Source organism: Adiantum capillus-veneris, chromosome 8 (assembly GCF_014529385.1).
Source record: "Adiantum capillus-veneris isolate H3 chromosome 8, ASM1452938v2, whole genome shotgun sequence".
Classification (NCBI taxonomy): domain Eukaryota; kingdom Viridiplantae; phylum Streptophyta; class Polypodiopsida; order Polypodiales; family Pteridaceae; genus Adiantum; species Adiantum capillus-veneris.
Genome location: NC_140938.1, coordinates 52,241,707 through 52,263,603, shown reverse-complemented (window position 1 = coordinate 52,263,603; position 21,897 = coordinate 52,241,707). Strand labels below are relative to the sequence as shown.

General features: G+C 43.3%; 1 protein-coding gene across 1 annotated transcript in view; it reads right to left on the bottom strand.

Annotated features, from left to right (window-relative positions):
• The window catches only part of LOC147452136 (GTP binding protein), a 39,017-nt gene extending 24,125 nt beyond the window's left edge, over window positions 1-14,892 (bottom strand). Inside the window, exon 1 of the mRNA XM_086517936.1 lies at window positions 14,737-14,892. Within this exon, the coding sequence (XP_086374062.1) occupies window positions 14,737-14,848 (112 nt within the window). The 5' untranslated portion in view covers window positions 14,849-14,892. The remainder of the gene's footprint in view (window positions 1-14,736) is intronic.
• Window positions 14,893-21,897: the final 7,005 nt, after the last annotated feature.

The following is a 21,897-nucleotide window of genomic DNA, read 5'->3' as shown; positions in this document are numbered from 1 at the left end:
ATCCAGCTACTGTCTCCCCATCCCATATCCGTGTGAAAATATCTGCAAAATCTGTATCTGTGGCACACTGATCGACCATATCCTCGAAGCTCCTATGATGTATCGCGGAAATAGCCAGAACCAACGGTTTCCGAGACAAAGCATCTGCCACCACATTCTTCTGTCCCTGCACATGGACAATCTGGAAGTGGAACTGTGACAAGATGTTCGCCCACCGCATCTGTTTTTCCGAAAGCTGCTTCTGTGACAAGAAGTAGCGCAAACTCTGATGGTCTGTAAAGACAGTAAAATCCGCTCCGAGTAGGTAATGCCGCCACTGAGTAAGAGCATGGATAACCGCCAAAAGCTCTTTCTCATAGATCTGTGCTGTCATCTCTGGCCTAGAGAACAAACGGCTCTCGTAAGCTATGACATGGCCTTCTTGCATCAAGACCGCACCCAGACTACGACCACAAGCATCACAAAATACTTCAAATGACTTCTGCAAGTCCGACAAAGTCAAATCTGGTCCTGTAGTGAATTTCTCTTTCAATGTCCGAAAGGCAGTCACCTTTGTGGGTCCCCACGAAAAAGGTACTCCTTTTTGTGTCAAGGTATGCAAAGGGAAAGCAACCTCTGCAAACTTTCGTATGAACCGCCTGTAGTACGAACACAGTCCCAAGAAGCTTCTAACTTCATGGACATTCCTCAAATCGGGCCAATCACAGATAGTCTCTATCTTGGCCGGGTCCATTTGCACTCCTGCTGTGCTGCTGACACAATGTGTCCCAAAAAGTGTATCTCTGGTAGGAAAATTTCACTTTTCTTAGCATTAATCACTAATGTGTGATCTCGTAATGCCTGAAAGACTTGAAGCAGATGATCTCTGTGTTCTGCCTCATTCTTGGAGAAAACAATGATGTCGTCAAAGAAAGTGCCAACAAATAGCCTGTACTCTCGAAAAATCCTATCCATCATCCGGTTAAATGTCGCAGGAGCATTGGTTAAGCCAAAAGGCATCACCAAAAACTCAAATAACCGAAAAGTCGTCCGAAAAGCTGTCTTGTAGACATCTCCTGGTCCTATCTTGATCTGATGATATCCACTCTTCAAGTCAATCCTGCTAAAGCACGAGGATCCCTGTAACCTGTCAAGTATATCATCGATCCTAGGAATCGGAAATCTGTTCTTGATGGTGATTTCGTTGAGAGTGCTATAATCGATGCACATTCTCCAAGATCCGTCTTTCTTCAAAACCAACAACACTGGAGAGCAATACGGTGAAGTACTAGGCTGGACAAGACCCTTTTCCAAGAGGTCTTTCACTGAGTTCATAATCTTTTCATTCTGTACTCGGCTCACACGATAAGGTGGCCGATTCGGTGGCGTGCTTCCAAGTATCAGATCAATGGTTTGATCTTCAAGCCCTCTGAAAAGCAATCGGCATCAGTGTGGAGAAAAATCTTGGCGTTCTTTTGATCAGGTCAAAACATATTCAACCTTTATCCATCGTTCAGTTCTCCCAAAAGAATGAGTAAGAAAACTGAAGTTCATCAAGTACAATCTCTAAGCCCTTCATTTATCAAAGTCGCTTTCTCGGCCCGGTAGTCAACCACGGCGTAGTTCTTGTGGTACCAAGGGATCCCGAGTAGAACGTCACTCACGTGCCCTCAACACCCCTGTCATTGCAAACGAAGTTTGCCAATGCTCGGTGTAATGGCAACATCCCATCCGGGTGCCAGTCGAACTACCTCCGCCTGTGGCGTCAGTCTGTCGGGCGTAGTTCCAAATCGAGCCGCCAATTCCAAGTGAAAAGAAGTTGGCCTTGGCTCCTTCAAAAGAGCTTCCTGATCCTTCACTTTGCCCCAAAAAAAAGCGGCAAAGTTTGTACTTTCATTCATTTGATTCGGTGCAAGTCCCACGCCATGTGGTACCAGTTCTGCTTTTCTATCTGCCTTTTCTGCCACATTCCTCAGTTGCTCTCGAACTCTCAGACCTGTCGTCGTCTTTATCATTCTGTTCTTTCTGTGCCTTATCAGGGCACTTCGCGGAGATATGTCCATGTTCCCCGCATCCAAAGCACTTCCCCTCCCTGATGTAGCGAGTCCGCTCTTGAGGAGTAAGTCTGGGTCGTGCATCCTTTTTCTCTGGGTTGCTCTTTCTTTTTCTACTTTCATTCCCAGAAGTCTGTCCGGTTCGTTGTGTCGTGACCTCGTCTGTGGGGTAGGTCAGACTGCCAGAGTGAATTGCAAAGCCCCGCTTCGCATGACTCATCAACTCCTGAATAGAAGCTGACTTCTGTTCCAAGCAGTGGTCTCGGATCTCTGTAGGTAGACCCAATGTAAACCGCTCAATCTGTTCTCTGAACGAGATCTTCTTGAATGAAGAGGCAGGTAGAAAAGAGTTCCAAAATCTTTCACAGTAAGAATTCACTGTATCGCTCTTGGTCATCCGGAGATGGTTCCAAGCAGCTCGTATATCTCGCTCAAACTCTTGAGTCAACCAAGAAGAAATAAAAAGCCTCTTGAATTTCAGCCATGTAATTGGCGCAGTCTTGTTTAAAAGAAGCGTGGACCACCAAGTACGAGCATTCCCCTTAAGGTAAGAGGTAGCTCTCCGAATCTTGGAGTGCTCTGAATAGCGTCCTCCCGAGAAAGCGATGTCAAACTGCTGTATAAAAGACCAAGCCTTCGAAGCATCTAAGTATCCTGAAAAGTATCAAACTTGATCGAGTGGCCACCTTCCTTAAACTCTCGGACTTTCTTGCTTTTATCTTCGAGAAAGTCATACTGGTTGGCTTTGTAAAAATTCTTCTTGTTCGCATAAAACTTTCCGTCATCGGAATCTGAGCTGTCTGTAGACGAGTCCTCAGTAGAACTGTCAGTCTTTGGGCAAGATGTAGCCTTCTTTGCCTTTTTCTTGCCCGTTCCGAAGCTTTGTGTCTTGCTTCGCTTTTTGCTTTTCGTGTCTTCTTCGCTCGAGTCCGAGGAGCTAGAAGAACTATCAGAAGAAGAAGAAGAAGAAGAACTGGGTAGGTCTTCAAACTTGACGCGCTTCTTCAATTTCTTTGCCTTGTCAAATGTCGACCGACGACCTAAATATCCCGGGAAGTCAGTGCCTTTCTTCTGCTTTTTGCCGTGCTTTTTGCCTTTCTTTTGCACGTCGAAAAGCTGAGCAATCCGTGCATCAACCACGTTCTCTAGTTCCTTCTCCGTATATTTCTTGGAGGCAGAAGGTTTCTTGAGAGCGGGTTTCGGGAGTGGTGTTGTGGTTCTCTGCCACTCCCTCTGTACCTCTTTCAAAGAGGTCTTGTTCATATATTTTGCCATCTTCGGGTCCTTGGCAAAATTGAGCATCATCTTTGTTGCATCGCCGATCAATTGAAGACGCGTCATCTCTCTTTGCTCCACTTGAGTAGGCCAAGGCGGGCCATACTCTCTGCCAGAATCTTCGTTGTGATCCCAGTCCGCATCTCTAGATGCAGAGGGAGTCGACTGATCATTGCCTGAAGCCATAGGTGCCGCGGAAACAAATTTCGGGGATCGGATTCCCCGTAGAAGAGAAATCGGCCGTGCTCTGATACCACTGTAACAAACTTGGACACTCCAAGTCAAGAATCAACCGCGACAGCACCAAAAAACCACTTCAAAACAATTCACAGATCACAATAGATTTGCACTGGCCCAACGGAGTTCCGTGCCTAGAGATATTGGCCCCAAAGACTGGCGCCCCTTTCGGTATTTCTTTTTGTATTAATCAATCATCAAAGTACAAGAGAGCGGTTAGGGTTTCACTCTCAGACTCTGCGTCCAGATGCTCTGAGAAGTGAGGCCCTCACCACTAATTTAAAGGTTATACAAGGGATGCCCAAAAGCAGAGCCCCAAAAGCTTCAAATCAAAAGCAATTGCTCTCTCTCTCTCACAGAGAGTCAAAACATGAAAGCAAAAGCATTCTCTCTCTCTTTCTCATTTAAGTAGAGAAAAAAGTGAAATTTGCGTCGCTCATCATTTTCCAAAAAAAAAAAAATTTAATAATCCGCCTCTGCGATTTTCGGAAATTAGGGTTTCTGATAGAAATTAGGGTTTGCAAGAATTTTAGGGTTTCTGCTGTCCGCCACGTCATCACTTTGTGACATGACCTTCTGGCATACCAAGCAATTGCGCACGAACTCTTCCACATCCTTCTTGAGTCTCGGCCAAAAGAAGTATCTCTCTACCCCTTTCATGGTGGTAGCAATGCCGCGATGACCCGTAATAGGTGGACAGTGGCATTCGGTCATAACCTTTTCCCTCAACGGCTGTGTAACGCACAACATGGTTTTTCTCAACAAGTAGCCATCCCGAATGGAATATCCGGCTACTATCTCGCCATCCCGTATCCGAGTGAAAACGTCTGCAAAATCTGCAAAATCTGTATCTGTGGCATACTGGTCGACCATATCCTCGAAGCTCCTATGATGTATCGCGGAAATAGCCAGAACCAACAGCTTCCGAGACAAAGCATCTGTCACCACATTCTTCTGTCCCTGAACATGGACAATCTGGAAGTGAAACTGTGACAAGATGTTCGCCCACCGCATCTGCTTTTCCGATAGCTGCTTCTGTGACAAGAAGTAGCGCAAACTCTGATGGTCTGTAAAAACAGTAAAATCGGCTCCGAGTAGCTAATGCCGCCACTGAGTAAGAGCATGGATAACCGCCAAAAGCTCTTTCTCATAAATCTGTGCTGTCTTGAGAACAATCGGCTCTCGTAAGCAATGACATGGCCTTCTTGCATTAAGACCACACCCAAACTACGACCACAAGCATCACAATATACTTCAAAAGACTTCTGCAAGTCCGGTAGAGTCAAAACTGGCCCCGTAGTCAATTTCTCTTTCGAAGTCTAAAAGGCAATCACCTATGTGGGTCCCCACGAGAAAGGGACTCCTTTCTATGTCAAGATATGCAAAGGGGAAGCAACCTGTGCAAACTTTCGAATGAACCGCCTGTAGTACGAACACAGTCCCAAGAAGCTTCTAACTTTATGGACATTCTTCAAATCGGGCCAATCACGGATAGTCTCTATCTTGGCCGGATCCATTTGCACTCCTGCTGCTGACACAATGTGTCCCAAAAAGTGTATCTCTAGTAGGAAAAAATCAATTTTCTTTGCATTAATCACTAACTTGTGATCTCGTAATGCCTGAAAGACCTGAAGCAAATCATCTCTATGTTCTGCCTCATTCTTGGAGAAAACAATGATATCGTCAAAGAAAGTGCCAACAAATAGCCTGTACTCTCAAAAAATCATGTCCATCACCCGGTTAAATGTCGAAGGAGCATTGGTTAAGCCAAAAGGCATCACCAAAAACTCAAATAACCCAAAAGTCGTTCGAAAGGCTGTCTTGTAGACGTCTCCCGGCGCGATTCTGATCTGATGATATCCACTCTTCAAGTCAATCCTACTAAAGCACGAGGATCCCTGTAATCTGTCGAGTATATCATCAATCCTAGGAATCGGAAATCTGTTCTTGATGGTGATTTTGTTGCTCTATAATCGATGCACATTCTCCAAGATCCGTCTTTCTTCAAAACCAACAACACTGGAGAGCAATACCGTGAAGTACTAGGCTGGACAAGACCCTTTTCCAAGAGATCTTTCACTTGGTTCATAATCTCTTCATTCTGTGATCGGCTCAAACGGTAAGGTGGCCGGTTCGGTGGTGTGCTTCCAGGTATCAGATCAATGGTATGATCTTCACGACAAGCAAGTGATAACTCTCCTGGTAGGCCCTCTGAGAAGCAATCGGCATGAGAGTGGAGAAAATCTTGGCATTCTTTATCAAGTTTAGACATATTTGTCCTATCCTCATCACTCAATTCTTTCATAAAGATCGAGTAAACAAACAGACTGGATTTCATTAATTTAGAAATAGCCGAAGCCGATACAATAGGGACAGACTCGCCCTTCGGTTTAATGTCAAGTACAATGGTTCTGCCCTTCTCTGTAGTCAATGTCGCTTTCCTCGCCCGATAGTCGACCACGGCGTTGTTCTTGTGGTACCACGGAATTCCCAAGAGAACATCACAACCTTCCAAAGGCATTATGTAAAAGTCCTCATGCCCCAAATATCCCTGACAATGCAACCGAAGTTTGCCAATGACAGGTGTAATGGCTACGTCCCTACCGGGTGCCGCTAGAACTGCCTCCGCAAGTGGTCCCATACGATCGGGTGTGATCTCGAGCCGCGCCGCCAATTCGGGTGAAATGAAGTTGGCCTTGGCTCCTCCATCAAAGAAGATCAAGGCTTCTTGGTCTTTCACTTTGCCCCAAGCTCGACAAAGTTCTGTACTCTCGTCCATTGTGTTGGGATCGGTACCCACACAATCTGGAACCGGTCTTGTTTTCATCTTGCCTTTTCTTCCACGTTCCTCAGCTGCTCTCGAGCTCTCAGGCCTTTCGTTGTCGTTGTCATTCTCTTCTTTCTGTGCCTTTTTAGGGCACTTCGCGGAGATATGTCCATGTTCCCCGCATCCAACGCACTTCCCCTCCCTGATGAAGCGAGCTCTCTCCTGAGGAGTAAGCTTGGGTCGTGCATCCTTCTTTTCTGGGTTGCTCTTTCTCTTTCTACTTTCATTGCTGACGTCTGTACGGCTCGTTGTGTCATGACCTCATCGGTGGGGTAGGTCAGACTGCCAGAGTGAATGGCAAAACCCCGTTTCGCATGACTCATCAACTCCTAAATAGAAGCTGACTTCTGTGTCAAGCAGTGATCTCGGATCTCTGTAGGTAGACCCAAGGTAAACCACTCAATCTGTTCTCTAAACGAGATCTTCTTGAATGAAGAGGCGGGTAGAAAAGAGCTCCAAAATCTCTTGCAATAAGCGTCCACTGCATCTTTCTTGGTCATCCGAAGATGGTTCCAAGCAGCTCATATATCGCGTTCATACTCTTGAGTCAGCCAAGAAGAAATAAAAGGCTTCTTAAATTTCAGCCATTTAACTGGCACAGTCTTGTTTAAAAGAAGCGTGGACCACCAAGTTCGAGCATTCCCCTTAAAATAAGAGGCAGCTCTCCGAATCTTAGAGTGCTCTGAGTAGCGTCCTCCCGCAAAAGGGATGTCAAACTGCTCTACAAAAGACAAAGCCTTCGAAGCATCTCTATATCCCGAAAACGTATCAAATTTAATTGACTATCCACCTTCCTTAAACTCTCGAACCTTCTTGCTTTTATCTTCCAGAAAGTCATATTGGTTGGCTTTATAAAAATTCTTCTTCTTTGCATAAAAGTTGTTGTCGTCAGAGTCTGAACTGTCTGTAGACGAGTCCTCTGCAGAACTGTCACTCACTGGGCGAGATTTAGACTTCTTTGCCTTTTTCTTGCCCTTTCCGAAGCGTTGTTTCTTGCTTCGCTTTTTGCCTTTGCGGTCTTCTTCGCTCGAGTCAGATGAGCTAGAAGAACTGTCAAAAGAAGAAGAAGAACTGGGTACTTCTTCAAATTGAACACACTTCTTTTGTTTCTTTGCCTTTTCAAATGTCGACTGACGACCCAAATGACCCGGGAAGTCAGTGCCCTTCTTCTACTTTTTGCCGTGCTTTTTAGCTTTGTTTTGTGCGTCAAAAAGCTGAGCAATCAGTGCATCAACCACCTCTTCTAATTCCTTCTCTGAATACTTCTTGTGAGCAGAAGGTTTCTTGAGAGCGAGTTTCAGGGGTGGTGTTGTGGTTTTCTGCCACTGCTCGTGCACTTCCTGAAAAGAAGTCTCGCTCATATATTTTGAAAATTTTGGATCCTTCGCAAAATTGAGCATCATCTTTGTTGCATCGCCGATCAATTGACGACGCCCAATCTCTCGTCGCTCCGCCTGAGTAGGCCGAGGTGGGCCATACTCCTTGCCGGAATCTTCGTTGTGATCCCTTCCCGCATCTCCGGATGCAAAGGGAGTCAATTGATCCTTGCGTGAAGCCATAGGTGCCGCAGGAAAAAATTTGGGATCGGATTTTCCATAGAAGAGAAATTGGCCGTGCTCTGATACCACTGTAACAGACTTGGACACTCCAAGTCAAGAATCTACCGCGACAGCACCAAATAACCACTTCAAAACAGTTCACAGTTCACAATTTAATTCGACACTGGCCCGGCGGAAATCCGTGCGTAGAGATATTGGCCTCAAAGACTGGCGCCCCTTTCGGTATTCTTTTTGTATTAATCTGAGTTCAAAGTACAAGAGTGCGGGCAGGCCGAGGTGGGCCATACTCCTTGCCGGAATCTTCGTTGTGATCCCTTCCCGCATCTCCGGATGCAGAGGGAGTCAATTGATCCTTGCGTGAAGCCATAGGTGCCGCGGGAAAAAATTTGGGATCGGATTTTCCATAGAAGAGAAATCGGCCGTGCTCTGATACCACTGTAACAGACTTGGACACTCCAAGTCAAGAATCTACCGCGACAGCACCAAATAACCACTTCAAAACAGTTCACAATTTAATTCGACACTGGCCCGGCGGAAATCCGTGCGTAGAGATATTGGCCTCAAAGACTGGCGCCCCTTTCGGTATTCTTTTTGTATTAATCTGAGTTCAAAGTACAAGAGTGCGGGCAGGCGCTCACACTCAGACTCTGCATCCAGATGCTCTGAGTTGTGAGAGGCCTACCCGTGTATTTAAAGGTTACAAGGGTTGCCAAAAGCAAAGCCCCAAAAGCTGAAAATCAAAAGCTAAAGCAAAAGCTTTCTCTGTCTCTGATAATCTCTCTCTCTCTTGAGAGGCAAATAAAGCAAACAAAGCTTTTCTCTCTCTTGCTTGTAAACATAAAGCAGAAAAGGTTCTCATTCTCTCTCTTTCAATAAGCGTAGAAAAAGCATGTCAAAAAGCTGTCGTAATCAGCCAACGCAAATTTCGGCGCAGATTCCGGACGTCCGTACTGTTGCCAAGAGCAAACTGATTGTCCCTCGGATGTCCCTCGAAAAATTTTGAGCTAACTTGAGTTGTTTTGCAGATATGTTGTAATCGCGGATGATTACTCTTTTGCAAGAAGGGGAGATGTAACAAACTGCTGACGTGTCAAAGCCTAAAGAATGGAAACCAACTTGCAAATGCTGGCCGAGGGGCCTAAACCCTAAGAAGAACAAGTAGCAAACGAAAAAGAAGTCTTACCAACTTATGGGGACCCCGTCCGATGGGGCCCCAAGTGACATAAAGGATTAAAATAAAGCAAGACCTACACACACACACAAACTGATGACGTGGCAGATTTCCAAAAATTGTGCTGACATGATGACGTGGCAGGCTGTACGGATTTCCGCGTTTTGCGCTAACTGATGACGTGGCAGGTTGTACGGATTTCTGTAAATTACGCTGCCAGCTTTCTAGCTTTGCTTTTGGACCAGATGCTTTGAGTTTGAAGGCTTTTTACTGTAAATTGCTTTTGGGGCCTTGGGCCTTTAAATATATGCTAAGGGCTCATTCTATGGCATGCTTCCTAGAGAAGGTGCAGAGTTTGGAGTACCGGATAGGCTTGTACCGTGTTGATGCAATATAAAGAAATACCGAAAGGGGCGCCAAGGTTTGGGGCTAATACTCTCTAGGGTAGAATTTTGCCACTCCGTGTCGCATGTCGTCTCTCTTTCAATTCAATTGTTATTGAAGTGCTAAAAGTCTGTTCAATCTGTTCTTTTCTATTGGCACGTGGTGCCCACCTCGTGACATTCACACAAAGCATTTCAAAGCTTAATTGAAGTGGTAATTCCTCCTCTTGTCTCTCATATGTTTATTGATGAGGATGTGGCTTTGTATCATTTTGTCATGCGAATCCAAGCAGTCATCAAGGATTATGGCTCGTGGTATATGCATCGACTAAGAGATAAAGTGCATGAAGATAAGGCGACTTGTCAAGTCTTGGAAAGTCTTGCAAATACTAGACCGCTTACTGATTCGGAAACAAGAGGAGTTATGTGCGGTTAAAGCCTCATTGATGCATAATAACAAGAGGAAACTTGAAAAATAGAAGGTTAGATCGAGACAGTATGCTTTCATGGATAAAGGTTGTTCGTCAAAACAGTTCTTTAAGCATTTGCATCACTCGCAGCAATCTGTGACGGTTAAAAGGGTTAAGGACGATATTAGGCAATGGACGGCCAATAAATTTCAGTTGGCAAATTTCATGGTGGATCATTTTCAATGGGTTTTTGCCGCTCTTGAGGCTCCCCCAAGAGAGGTTTTTGCAAGCTAGACAGTTGTTGTCACATGTTCATCCCATATTGACAATAGGTGATGTAGATACTAGATACTCTTGAGGCCAGCTTTACTGAAGCCAAATTGCACAATAGTTTGTCACATCTTGGTCATTGGAAATCACCTGGATGGGATGGTCTTACGGTTGAAATTTTCCTTCGTTTTTGGGAGTCCCTTAAGCATCCTCTACTTTTCATGATAAATCATGCATGGACTACACAATCTTTGCCGCAATCGTGGAAAGAAGGATTGGTGAAATTGTTACCCAAGCAAGCACTATGTGAATCCTTCTCACATTGGCGTCCCATTACGCTTATGCCGGTCATTTACAAATTGTTGTCGAAAATGATAGCTACACGTATTAAGGATCACTTATTCTCAGGCATACATCCGGCTCAGTATGGATTCATTCCTCGTCAACAAATTATGGATAATATTGCCAACGCTTTCATTGGAATTGAGTATGCAAAATATACAAAACAAGATGTACTTGTTATGCAAGTTGATATAGAGAATGCGTTTGACACTACTCATTAGAAATTCATTGCACAGATAATGGGGGCACTGGGCTTTGGGTCCAGAATGCGTCGTGTGGTCTATTTTCTTTATGAACATAGTCAATCTGCCGAAATAATTGATGATAAGCTGACTCAATTATGGGATCTTGATCGTTCGGTCAGGCAAGGATGCCCTTTGAGTGCTATGTTGTATGCTATTGCTACACAACCTCTGTTATTGTATTTGGACTCCTTGACACCATCCGGCCATTTGCATGGATTGGAATTTCTATATCGTACTCATTTTGTGGTGCAAACGTATGCGGATGACTCCATATTTTGGCCTCAAAATCAACCTGAGGATGTTCGATGTATCATGGAAGCTCTACATGTTTATGGATTGGCTGCAGGTTTGCATGTTAACTTTCGAAAATCTAAATTGTTGTCGTTGCATCAAATGGATTGGCACTTTGTATTATGGTCAAGTGAGATTATAAAGCGCCTTATCAAATTGTAAGACACCTTGGATACCCACTGGCTTGGTCGGTGAACAATGCCAAGGTATTGGATTGGGTTGAGAATAAACTTAAGTCTAAATTGCACTATTGGAAATTGTCTACTTGGCTGCTGCATGTAAGACTCAAAATAGTGTAGTCTATTTTGGTGGCATATATACAATTTTTCCCTGCCATTGTTGCATTGGCCACCCCTTCGTCTTCGGGCCTTTAGGTCTCCGATTTTAGAGCACTTTTGGTCTACTTGCTCCAAGAAAAAAGGCCTAAATTCCTTGGGATGGATAAGTTGTGTACTCCCAAGTGTTGTGGTGGTCTCAATATAGTTCTTATGTTACAACAAGGAAGGCCACTTTGCTATTGGTATTGATAGAGCAAAAACAACCCTGGACGCAAATAATGGCATTTCTGTTTTTAGTGCGGTTTCTATACCAACTTTTGGCCATTGGCAGCCTTCATACTGGGATGTGGTCTTTGGTAAATCTGAAGCCAAAATACACGAATGCCCCTTGCTTCCAGTCTTGTGGCTGATTGGAAAATAGTTACGCAGGACTTGCTGTGGCATGGTAGAGATGATGTGAGTGGCAATTCACTTCAATTGGAAAGTCTGCATTGGAGTCGGGTCATCAACGGTCTCCTAGACAAGCTTACTTTCTCTCCAAGAGGTATTGAAAGGATATCAGATGTGCTTGACACGGATGGACAGGTGCTCTTGTTCACATAGGCTGCTATTAATTTGGACTTGGAATGCACTACAAGCACAATTAGGAACTGGTTGATTCTATATCTCCTATTCCGCCGCTCGTTGCAGAGGATCGAATCTTTGATTGGCATTACGTTGGTTCTTCGTTTCACTCTATATCTGCAAAGGTGTATTGCCATTTGCACTCATCCTCCTGGATACAAGAACATTGTAACAAGGTGTGGAACATGACTAAGGACACTACATGGTGGCAAAGTAAAGTTATGAAAGTGTGGGCATGCGAAGCTACCTTTAAAGGAGCAATAGTTTATGTGGAGATACATAATTGGGTGCTCCCAGCGGGCAAATTTCTGAGCTCCAAAAGATTGGCCCTCGCGATGTGTTAGCTGTCGTGTAGGCGTTGAGAATATTCCACATTTATTGTGGTATTGTTCTCGTACGCAACAGTTTGTGGATTGCATCTCTACAGCTCTTCGCACGCGTTTCCCAAGGATACATTTTTGTAGATTTTTTTGGCTCTTTGGAGTTTTTCTGCCATTATTTCAGCCGTATGCATACTTTTTTGGCTGGGTTACATTCTGGGTGCTAGGGACGATGTGGAGAGCACGTAATTTCCTCATGTTTCAGCAGATTCAAGTGGAGTATGTATCCTTCTTCAAAACTTCTCTTCGTCAGTCTCTTCAAGTTGCCTATGACTTGGATGAGCTCCCCTTCAGTCATTACAAGCTCTACTTTGACTGTTTCTGATTTACCGCTTGTAATATTGTCTGTGGGTTTTCCTCGTTTTGAGGTTTCCCATTAGTAATTCAATCTGACATTACTAAAAAAAGTATGTGTGTGTGTGTGTGTGGATCCAGGATAAGCCCAGATTTAAAGAAAAGTCATGGTAATCATACACAAGACGATATAACCATCAGTACCATCATGCATAGTATTGACTAAATACTAAGATAATCCCACTAATGTCATCAATGCCCATTAATGGGTGTAGAACTAGGTACTGATATACAAGGGACGCGTCCCGAGGAGTAGGGACGGGGGACGGGGCTCAAATGGCAAGTGGGGACAGGAAGCCCAAAAATGGGCGTCCCCTGTGACTATGGTTTCTGTCATAACTCTAAAGATGCAAGCCTAGCACTAGCAGAAGCATTAAATAAAAAAGATTAGCACAAAAATAAGGTAGTTGATAGGAGCATATGCACCTCAGAAGATAGACAAAAATAGCACAATATCAAATGGTCGTAACTCCAACCAAAACTTCACAATCTCTGAAGTATGCATGTCTGCTACACAACTAGAAAAATGTACCTAGATAAATCCAAGATAAGCCCAAATTTGCCTTTCAAGGAATGTGCAAGGTATAGACTCATGGTAGTCATCCACGAGACGATATAACCATCAGCTCATCATGCATACTATTGACTAAATACTACGACATCAACACTAACGTCTTCAATGTCCTTTGCGCGCACTGGTGACATCAAGGCAAAGATCACCTATGATAGATCTTCACCTGTGTCAACTTTCTACGGCTAGGGCAAGAGACTGCTTTTATAAGCCCTCTAGAACTATAACCAGAGACCACTTGGGTCTGAATAAAAAGCAACCTTGTGGGAAAGGAGGACACTGTACAAAATCAACCATTGAAACTCTGAGGCCAGGCAAGAAGTTGCTTTTGACCTATAGCCTTTGACTTTGTTGTGATTTTTTCGCTTCCCAGCTGCAATCTCTGTTCTGAACTGGTTTTTTCACTTTTCACCTGCAAATCTCTGTTCCGAACTGTTCGCCTAGCCAGTAAACTCACATCTTCTGCTGTCTGCCTCCAAGTAAGCAATAGTCTGCCACGTTAACAGAATGTCACTCACCTAATGACAGACAGCCATATGGTGTTTTTAAGTGCTTCTCTAGTGAATTTTCCCAACCTACGTAGCAGAAATGTCAATGAAACCCCCTAAGAATAGCTGTCACACTACTGGATGTTTACATGAGATGCATAATTCTAACAACAACCACAAAACTAAGGGCCTCACCATCAATCTTTAGGAAAGAGTGCAGGGGTAGGTGAAACTCCACCAAGCTAGAATATATAATTCTTGCCAGTCTCTTACTTGTTGTTTCTTCTTATAAGAAAGAAAAGCCACATTAATCTTGAAACAAAACACAACCACAACTTGTGTGATATAATTTTGAATGCAAAAATGAAGGTACTTTTTTCTAAAGGTATCGCTCTTGTTACATTCACTTGTTAAGTAAAGTGAAGCTCACGGTAATGACCTACATGTTAACCAGACAAAAAAGTGTACAAAAGTCTTACATTATATCAGGCTTACAAAACATTCCCCAGGGATGAGGCAAGGCCCCTCTTACATTCTCACAATGCCATTTGTCGCAAGCTTATGATATGTTAAATGTAAAAAAGCACACCCACTATAGGAATTGAAGATATTATGCCCACTGTCATCCATTAAGGCAACTTCCAATGTCCTCTGCCCCAAATTGAAATGGTACTCAATCACCAAACCAAACAGGTGCAACACATGAAGAAGCGGATTGACTACCGGTATATATCTTCTTGCCAAGAGAGTTCCGAAACTAAAAAGCTCTGTATTTTTGTACCAAAAACAATGGTGAAATAACTAACAGCAAAATTCCTCTGGTAAAATTCGGATCATCTTGGGAAATTCTGAGTGTAGCTACCTACGTCCAGTGGGTTAACATGAGAAGTCTTCTGAGTAAGACCACTGGCAAGAGTCCATTTGCAGAAATTTAACATGAAGAAACAAGGCATGTTTAAATTATTGCACATTTCGAATACGTAAATAAGGAAGCGTACTTTGGAGAACAGATCGTTTCCCGACATTAGGAGGGCCAACCAGCAGAATGCGCGGCCAGTCTTCTCTTACAACCGCCTGCTCCTCGCCATGCACCGGCATCTCCATGCCCATTCTCAGGAGTGAGAGAGAGAGAGAGAGAGAGTTGAGAGAAAAAGTTTAAATCCTATAAGTAAATTTTCAAATAATTTTCTCCGTGAATCTTTAAACAAGTTTTTTCCATGTTTTCTTGATATACCTACAATAACACCTAAAATTTTGGTTTCTAGCTTCATTAAACTAGAGTGCTTCGTTAGCATGCATGACTTCAAGTGGATAACACTCCGAACTCTGGCGCTACTATTGTTGTGCACATCCCCAATCAGTGCATTCCGAGAGGCGACATTCCAGACAAGAAGCTCCTCAAGCACTTTTTGTGCTTTTTGAAGTGCGCCACATTTGGCATACATATCGACCAAGACAATGCCAAGCACAACATCTTTCTCAAGCGCACCAAATTTGGCATACATATCAACCAAGATAGTGCCAAGCATGACAACTTTTTCCAATAGACTCTGACAAACAACATAATTGATTTTTGTGACCATATCAGCATAACATCTTTTTGTGTCCATATCAGCATCTTGTGCCACATGCCTTCAAGATGCATGCATAGGTGATTTCATCTATAGAGAGGCCCTTGCTTTGCATCTGCTGGAAACAATTTTTGGCCTACTCTTGTTGTGCGTATCCCACGACCAATGCATTCCATCTGTTGAAAGCATTCCAATGCTTTCCATCGATTGAAAGCAGCCTAGAGCTTTCTGGCTTTGCTCTTGTTATGCACGTCCGTATTCAATGCATTCCAAGAGGCAAAATTTCAGGCAGGAAGCTCCTCAAACAGTTTTTGTGCTTTCTCAAGCGCACCACATTTGGCATACGACCAAAGAACTGCCAAGCACAATATCTCCGCTCAATAGCCCCTTGGGCTGGAAATCTCATCATGAATTTGTGTGTCAATGTCAAAATTTTGGGTGATGTCGTAGGCCTTCAAGATGCAAAGAGTAAGTAACGGCATCAGCAAAGAAGCCATCACTTAGCATCTGCTCATAGGAGTGGAGAGCTAAGGTGAAACTCCTACTGATTGTCGCAATCGTTGTTTGAATCTGCGAGTGCATAGAGAATCGCAACAATTGCTATATAAATCTGCACTGAGATTCACTGCAATTTAAAAAGTTGCGCGATGATAAATAAAGGGAGATAGCCGTTTTAAAGCTCTACCACGTGGGTTACCGAGTCTTGCTTGGTGGGCATTGCTATAGAACATAACTGAACATACCCAGATTCACATCAAAGTGTCTATGAGAAAAGAAAAGAAAAGAAGTGTGTATCTATTGATATATATATATATAGATATGATGATTGAGATTGAGTATGTACTAATGAGAACTACTGAAGAAAACATGTAGCTAAACTAAACTTAAGCAAGCTCAAAAATTACAAAAAGAATCAGCAAACTATAAAAATTAAATTACAGTATTACCGACCTGATAATCGCATACGAGTGTCATCCAATTGTCCAAGTCGGAGGATAATGTTTGTGTCAAGCTACATAAAACCAATGTGAATAGTTAATCATTTCGTGTTGCAATGAAGCATCACAAAGTGAAAATGCTAATTATACAGTGCACATCATGCAAAAGTGCCATACAAAAGTATGGTGGAGAGTTGGCACTATGGTCTCTCCAAAAATTATAAGAAACGAAAGTCGTGCCCTGCCCCGTAGCATTTATGTGTTGCGCCAAGCAAACGCATAGACATGGGAATGAAAAATCAATCTCTCTCTCTCTCTCTCTCTCTCTCTCTCTCTCTCTCTCTCTCTCTCTCTCTCTCTCTCTCTCTCTCTCTCTCTCTCTCTCTCTCTCTCTCACTTAGTTTCCAATATTTTGTTCGATCTCAATTCAATGCGATCACTAGCTGATCTGCTGCAGGCTGAGAGCAGACAGGCTAAGAGCAGGCGATTGCACCCAAAGAGCAGCCAAATCACCTAACACCCTTGCATCTTTATTGTTGCCACTCTCTGCATTTTAGATCATCCACATTGATGCTTGCTGCAGATCTGACACGAAAGGAGCATCCAAGGACCCCTTTCGGTAGTAGCCAAGAGGAACCTTAGTCTCATCCAGATTTCAACCAGCTTTTGGAGCTCAAAACAGAGCTAGATGTGCCTATAGATCACCCGCTCCATTCCCAGGAGGAGCCTCTCCCCAAAGGGCAGTTGTCAGAGCCTAGAATTGACCATTTGATTAGAGTCTTCCTGTACAGAATGTCGACTCTTGGAGCGCATTGATCCCGGAATATACGGAACAGCAGAAGGGCCAAGAAGCTATAGGCTGCTTTCAGCAGATGCAAGGTGAGGGCATCTCTTCGGATGAAATCACCTATGCTTTGGTCTCAAAGGCTATCTTGATAGTAAATACTCTCTCTCTCTAGTCGTACCCTCACAAAAGCACAAACATACCATGTGGGCATTCTCTTCGAGATGTCCTTTATTGGAACATGTTGATTGCATAGTATTGCCGGCATGGACATGGCAAGGAAGCTTCGGATTGTTTCCAGGAGCTGCAAAGTGAGGGTTTCTCGCTGGAAGAACTATCTTGGAGTGCTCATGCAGACAAATATGCATGGACTTTCTCCAAATGCATTCACCCATGCTTTCGCGTGGAAGGCACGTGGCCTTACGCCAAGATCTGTATTTTCAGTCCATCATTCCTCTCACATCTAGTGCGCATTTCAGCCGTCAATATCCGTCGGCAATCCCCCATCGAGAAGGATTCAAAGATGCATCAAATATGTCCCGATGGTGCTTCATATCTAAGTTACCGCGGGGACATTCCCCATTTGAGTTGCTATTAGAGTTTTCCATGCTCTGCAGATCCTCCCATCAATGGAGTTAGAGAGTGGTAGGTATTGTGTTACCTGGGCACTTTAATGCAAGGACAACAACTTGTCAAGCTACCTTCTTTGATACATCAGCACAGGAATTCCATGAGGATGACGAGGTGGATCTTTGCATGGTCGACTTCTGGAGCAGATTTCAGCTGGTATAAAATAGGAAAGGTCTCCTAGCGTTTTCAGACAGAGAAGGGGCGTTAGAATGAGTAGCTAGCCAGCGTTTTTTTCAACAGAATAGCCAATGTTTTTTCATTGCCTTGCTCGTGTTGTGCTGGCCATTGCAGATCAGCCCTGGTGCTTGGCAATTGCAGAATATTAGCCTAGTGTTTTTTCTTCAAATCAGTTTTTCTTGCAGCAGTGGTATCAGAGCCTCTGGCTTGAGGAAATCGACAATCGATTTTCAATTTTTGCGAAGGCTTTTTGAATCGACAGCATTGGATTTGCCAATCAAGCTCAAGACCGTCGAAACTGGGTATGTGCATTATTTAAATTCAAGAAATTACTAAATTTATGGATCTATAAAGATAAATGGGTGAGGAATCGAGAAGAAAGAGATGTTGAAGAACTTTTGAGGAATTTCATGGTCCGAAAATCGGCATCAGATTCCATTGAAAGAGACTCATATTAGCATAGCTTAGCTTAGTAACTAGCATGGTAGAGGAGATGAGCATGCATTGAAGCTTGGCTCTTGGTTGGATTTGCATCACAAAGCCAAGAGTTGTTGGTGTAGGCCTTCCTTCTCACAAGCTTGGAATAGGTGATAAGCTTTCCATTAAAGCTTGAGAAGGAGAGAGAGTCTTCTTTACTTCACACATGAGATAGCGTGAGTGTGTGTGTCAATAATGCCTTGCAAAAATCAGCCCCCTCTCTCTCTTGGTCGACCCCCTTTGCTAATTACTCATGCTAGCATCCTATTGGACCTCCCAGGCTTAACCAATGACAATTAAGCAGCATAAGTGATAGCCTCATGACATGTGTCCCCCTTTCCCCTTTTGTGAGAGCTTTAGGTAATTTAATAATACAACTAAACTCTCATTGGACCCCTTTGCCTCCTGGCCAATAGGAATCATGCAAGCCATTGGGTTGCCGAATGCTCATTGGTCCCCTTGGGACACTGTCCAATAGTCCTCTAGAGAGCTTAATTCTTATTGGTTCTTTTATTAAGTGTTTTTAAATTAATTAAACTAGATTTACTCTAGCCTAATTCTCATTGGTCCACCTCCAAGGCCATCCTATAGGATTTGAGTACACCTTGTGGGCATCTGGGCTAGGGAGCTGACATGTGTCCCTCTTTCCCCTTGTGTACAAAGGGAGCTTGTGTGTGTGTATGAGTTTCTCTCTCATCCCCTACTTCTTGGGCTCGCCCCCTCTTATGTAGGGTTTGACAAAGACCTTTGGGACACACACAAAGCATCCAATTTTCCCTAAAGTTGACCTTTGGACACAACCTTTGAATTTTGGAACCTTAGCATTTTGGAAGTCTTAATGGGCTTAACCTTAAGGTCTTTTAAGCCCATTGTTGCACATAGCTCTTTTGCAGATGCCCCCCCCTTTGGATCCCTATTTTCCCTCCTTTGGATCCCTACTATGGCCAGTCTGCTAACTTAACCAATATTCTAGCTTTTTCTCCCCTGGCACTTTCCCATATTAAATGATCAGTTTAACATGAGAAAATAATTTAAGAGAATTAGATATTGATTATTATGACATTACCTCTCTCTTGAAATCATAGTCATCCTCGACTATGGTGTAGAGAAGATAAAGCATATTCATATGTCCTTTTTCTTAGCGGGTAGAGGATCCCTATGTTACCCTACGACATCGTTCCAGATTGGATGACTAGTCCATTTGGCACTTGAGAGCCTGAGGCTGCCGCAAGCATGTCTGTTCATTAGTCCTATCAATCTTTCATAGTAGAGTGACAAGCTCTACTTGGTGTTCGGGAGACGTCGTCTCCGCAAACTTGATCTAAGCATGCATACTACTTCATTTTTGTGCACAATAAAGAAAAAGAGAGTCTTATAAGACAAAAACTTTGTTCATTTTTAACATATGTACATTTGCTTAATCTAGGGAAGCATTGTAAGCATTGACAAGGTTTAGGTTATCCTTTAATTGTATGCCTTGCATCCATCTAGCATCTTCAAAAGGATAATTCTTAGACTTAATAAGATATCGTCGGATAGTCTTACCGCCTCTTAGTACCTTGTCTTCATGTCGGAGAATGGACTCGAGCTGCAGCACCTCTTCTTGGTCCTCGATCTCCAGTGGGTCTTCAATAGTTGGTTCTTGAGGTGGCTCTCCTTTGTAAGGCTTTAGTAGGCTCACATGGAAAGCATTGTGTATGAGCCAATGGTTGGGCAACTTGAGTTGATAGGCCATCTCATTGATTGGCCTAAGAATCTGGAAGGGCCCATAGTACCTTTTTGCTAACTTAGCATAGTACTTTTGGTGTCCCGTAGGATTCTTGCCCGTCGTGTGCCTGAATCGAGCCTTGGGAAGTTTGAGTAAGACCCAATCATTTTCTTTAAAGGCTTGGGGCTCTTCTGTGCTTGTTAGCAATAGCCTTTTTCCTTTGCTGTGAGATAGAGATAGCATCCTTAATCTTTTGGAAAGATTCTTGTAGGTCTTGGCTATACTCATCTGCAGCAAAGATCTTCCCGTGTACCTTAAGTAGCAAGGGACTTTTTGATCTTCCCTCAATTACCTCAAAAGGTGCTTTTCCCGTGGAAGTATGTACAATGTTATTGTAGGAATACTCCACTAAGGGTAAGTACTTCTCCCATTGGGATCTTTGATCTACTTCCGTTACATAGGCTTTTAGTAGATCAAGAATTGTTAGGTTAGCTATTTCACTTTGGCCATCCGTTTGCAGGTAATAGGCCGAAGAGAATTTTAACCTTATTCCTAAATTCTCAAAGAGACCCTTCCAGAAGTTACTGGTCATTCTAGGATCTCTATCCGACACTATGGACATTGGCAAGCCATGGTACTTGAAGATTTGTGAAATGAAGAGGGTTGCCATTTGATGGGCTTTGATAGTCTTTTTGACAGGTATAAAATGAGCTTGTTTACTGAACCTGTCTACTATCGAACATATTCCCGTATTCCCATGGATAGACTTAGGCAATCCAAAGATAAAATCCATGGATATGCTCTCCCATGGTGAATTAGGGATTGGCAAAGGTTGAAGCAATCCAAGTTGCTTCCCTCTATCAAACTTCGTCTTTTGGCATACCACACATTTAGAAACATACTCTGGTATGTTTCCTTTCATGGTAGGCCAATAGAAATATGTTTCAATCCCCTTTAGGGTAGACTGAATCCCTCTATTGCCTGCATAAGGAGGAGCATGAGATTCATACATTACTTTCTCACGTAGTGCGCTAGTAACACATAGTCTATTGCCATAGAGAAGATAACCATCTTGTAAAGTAAATGGTTCCTCTTTCTTCCCTAGTGTAAGGGCTGAAATCACATCTCTAAAATCGGGATCAATAGCATACTCATCTATCATAGAAGATAGATCATTGTGAGTTGCTATGGAAATCGCATTCACTCTCGGCCGTCTTGAGAGTGCATCGGCTACTTGATTATGCTTGCCAGCAATGTGAGCAATATGAAAATGAAATTTAAAGAAAATTTACCCACCTCATTTTTTTGTCAGAGAGCTTGGTCTGCGTCATGAAGTACTTAAGACTTTGGTGATCGTTTGCAGAATGAAAGGAGTCCCCAATAAATAGTGCTTCCATGAGTCTAAGGCATGTAAAACTGCAAGGAGTTCCTTTTCATATATGCCTAGACCTTGCTCAACAGGGTCGAGCCTTCGACTTTCATAGCCTATGGCGTGCCCTTCTTGAAGCAAAACAGCTCCAAGGCAATCACCACAAGCATCACATTGGACCTCAAATGGCTTTGAGAGATCCAGTAGTGTAAGCACAGGTTGAGAGATAAGCTTTTCGAAAGCATTGTTCTCTTTGGTAGACCATGTGTACCTAACGTTTTTCTTTGTTAGGTCATGTAATGGTCCTGCTATTAGTGAGAACTTTTCTATGAAGCGTCTATAGTATACGCACATACCTATAAAGCTTCTAACTCATGAGATTCCTTGGTTTAGGCCATCCTTTTATTACCTCTAACTTTGATGGATCCATTTGGATGCCATCTTGAGAGATAATGTGACCTAAATATTGAATCTCTTGTAAGAAAAATTAACTTTTCTTTTGATT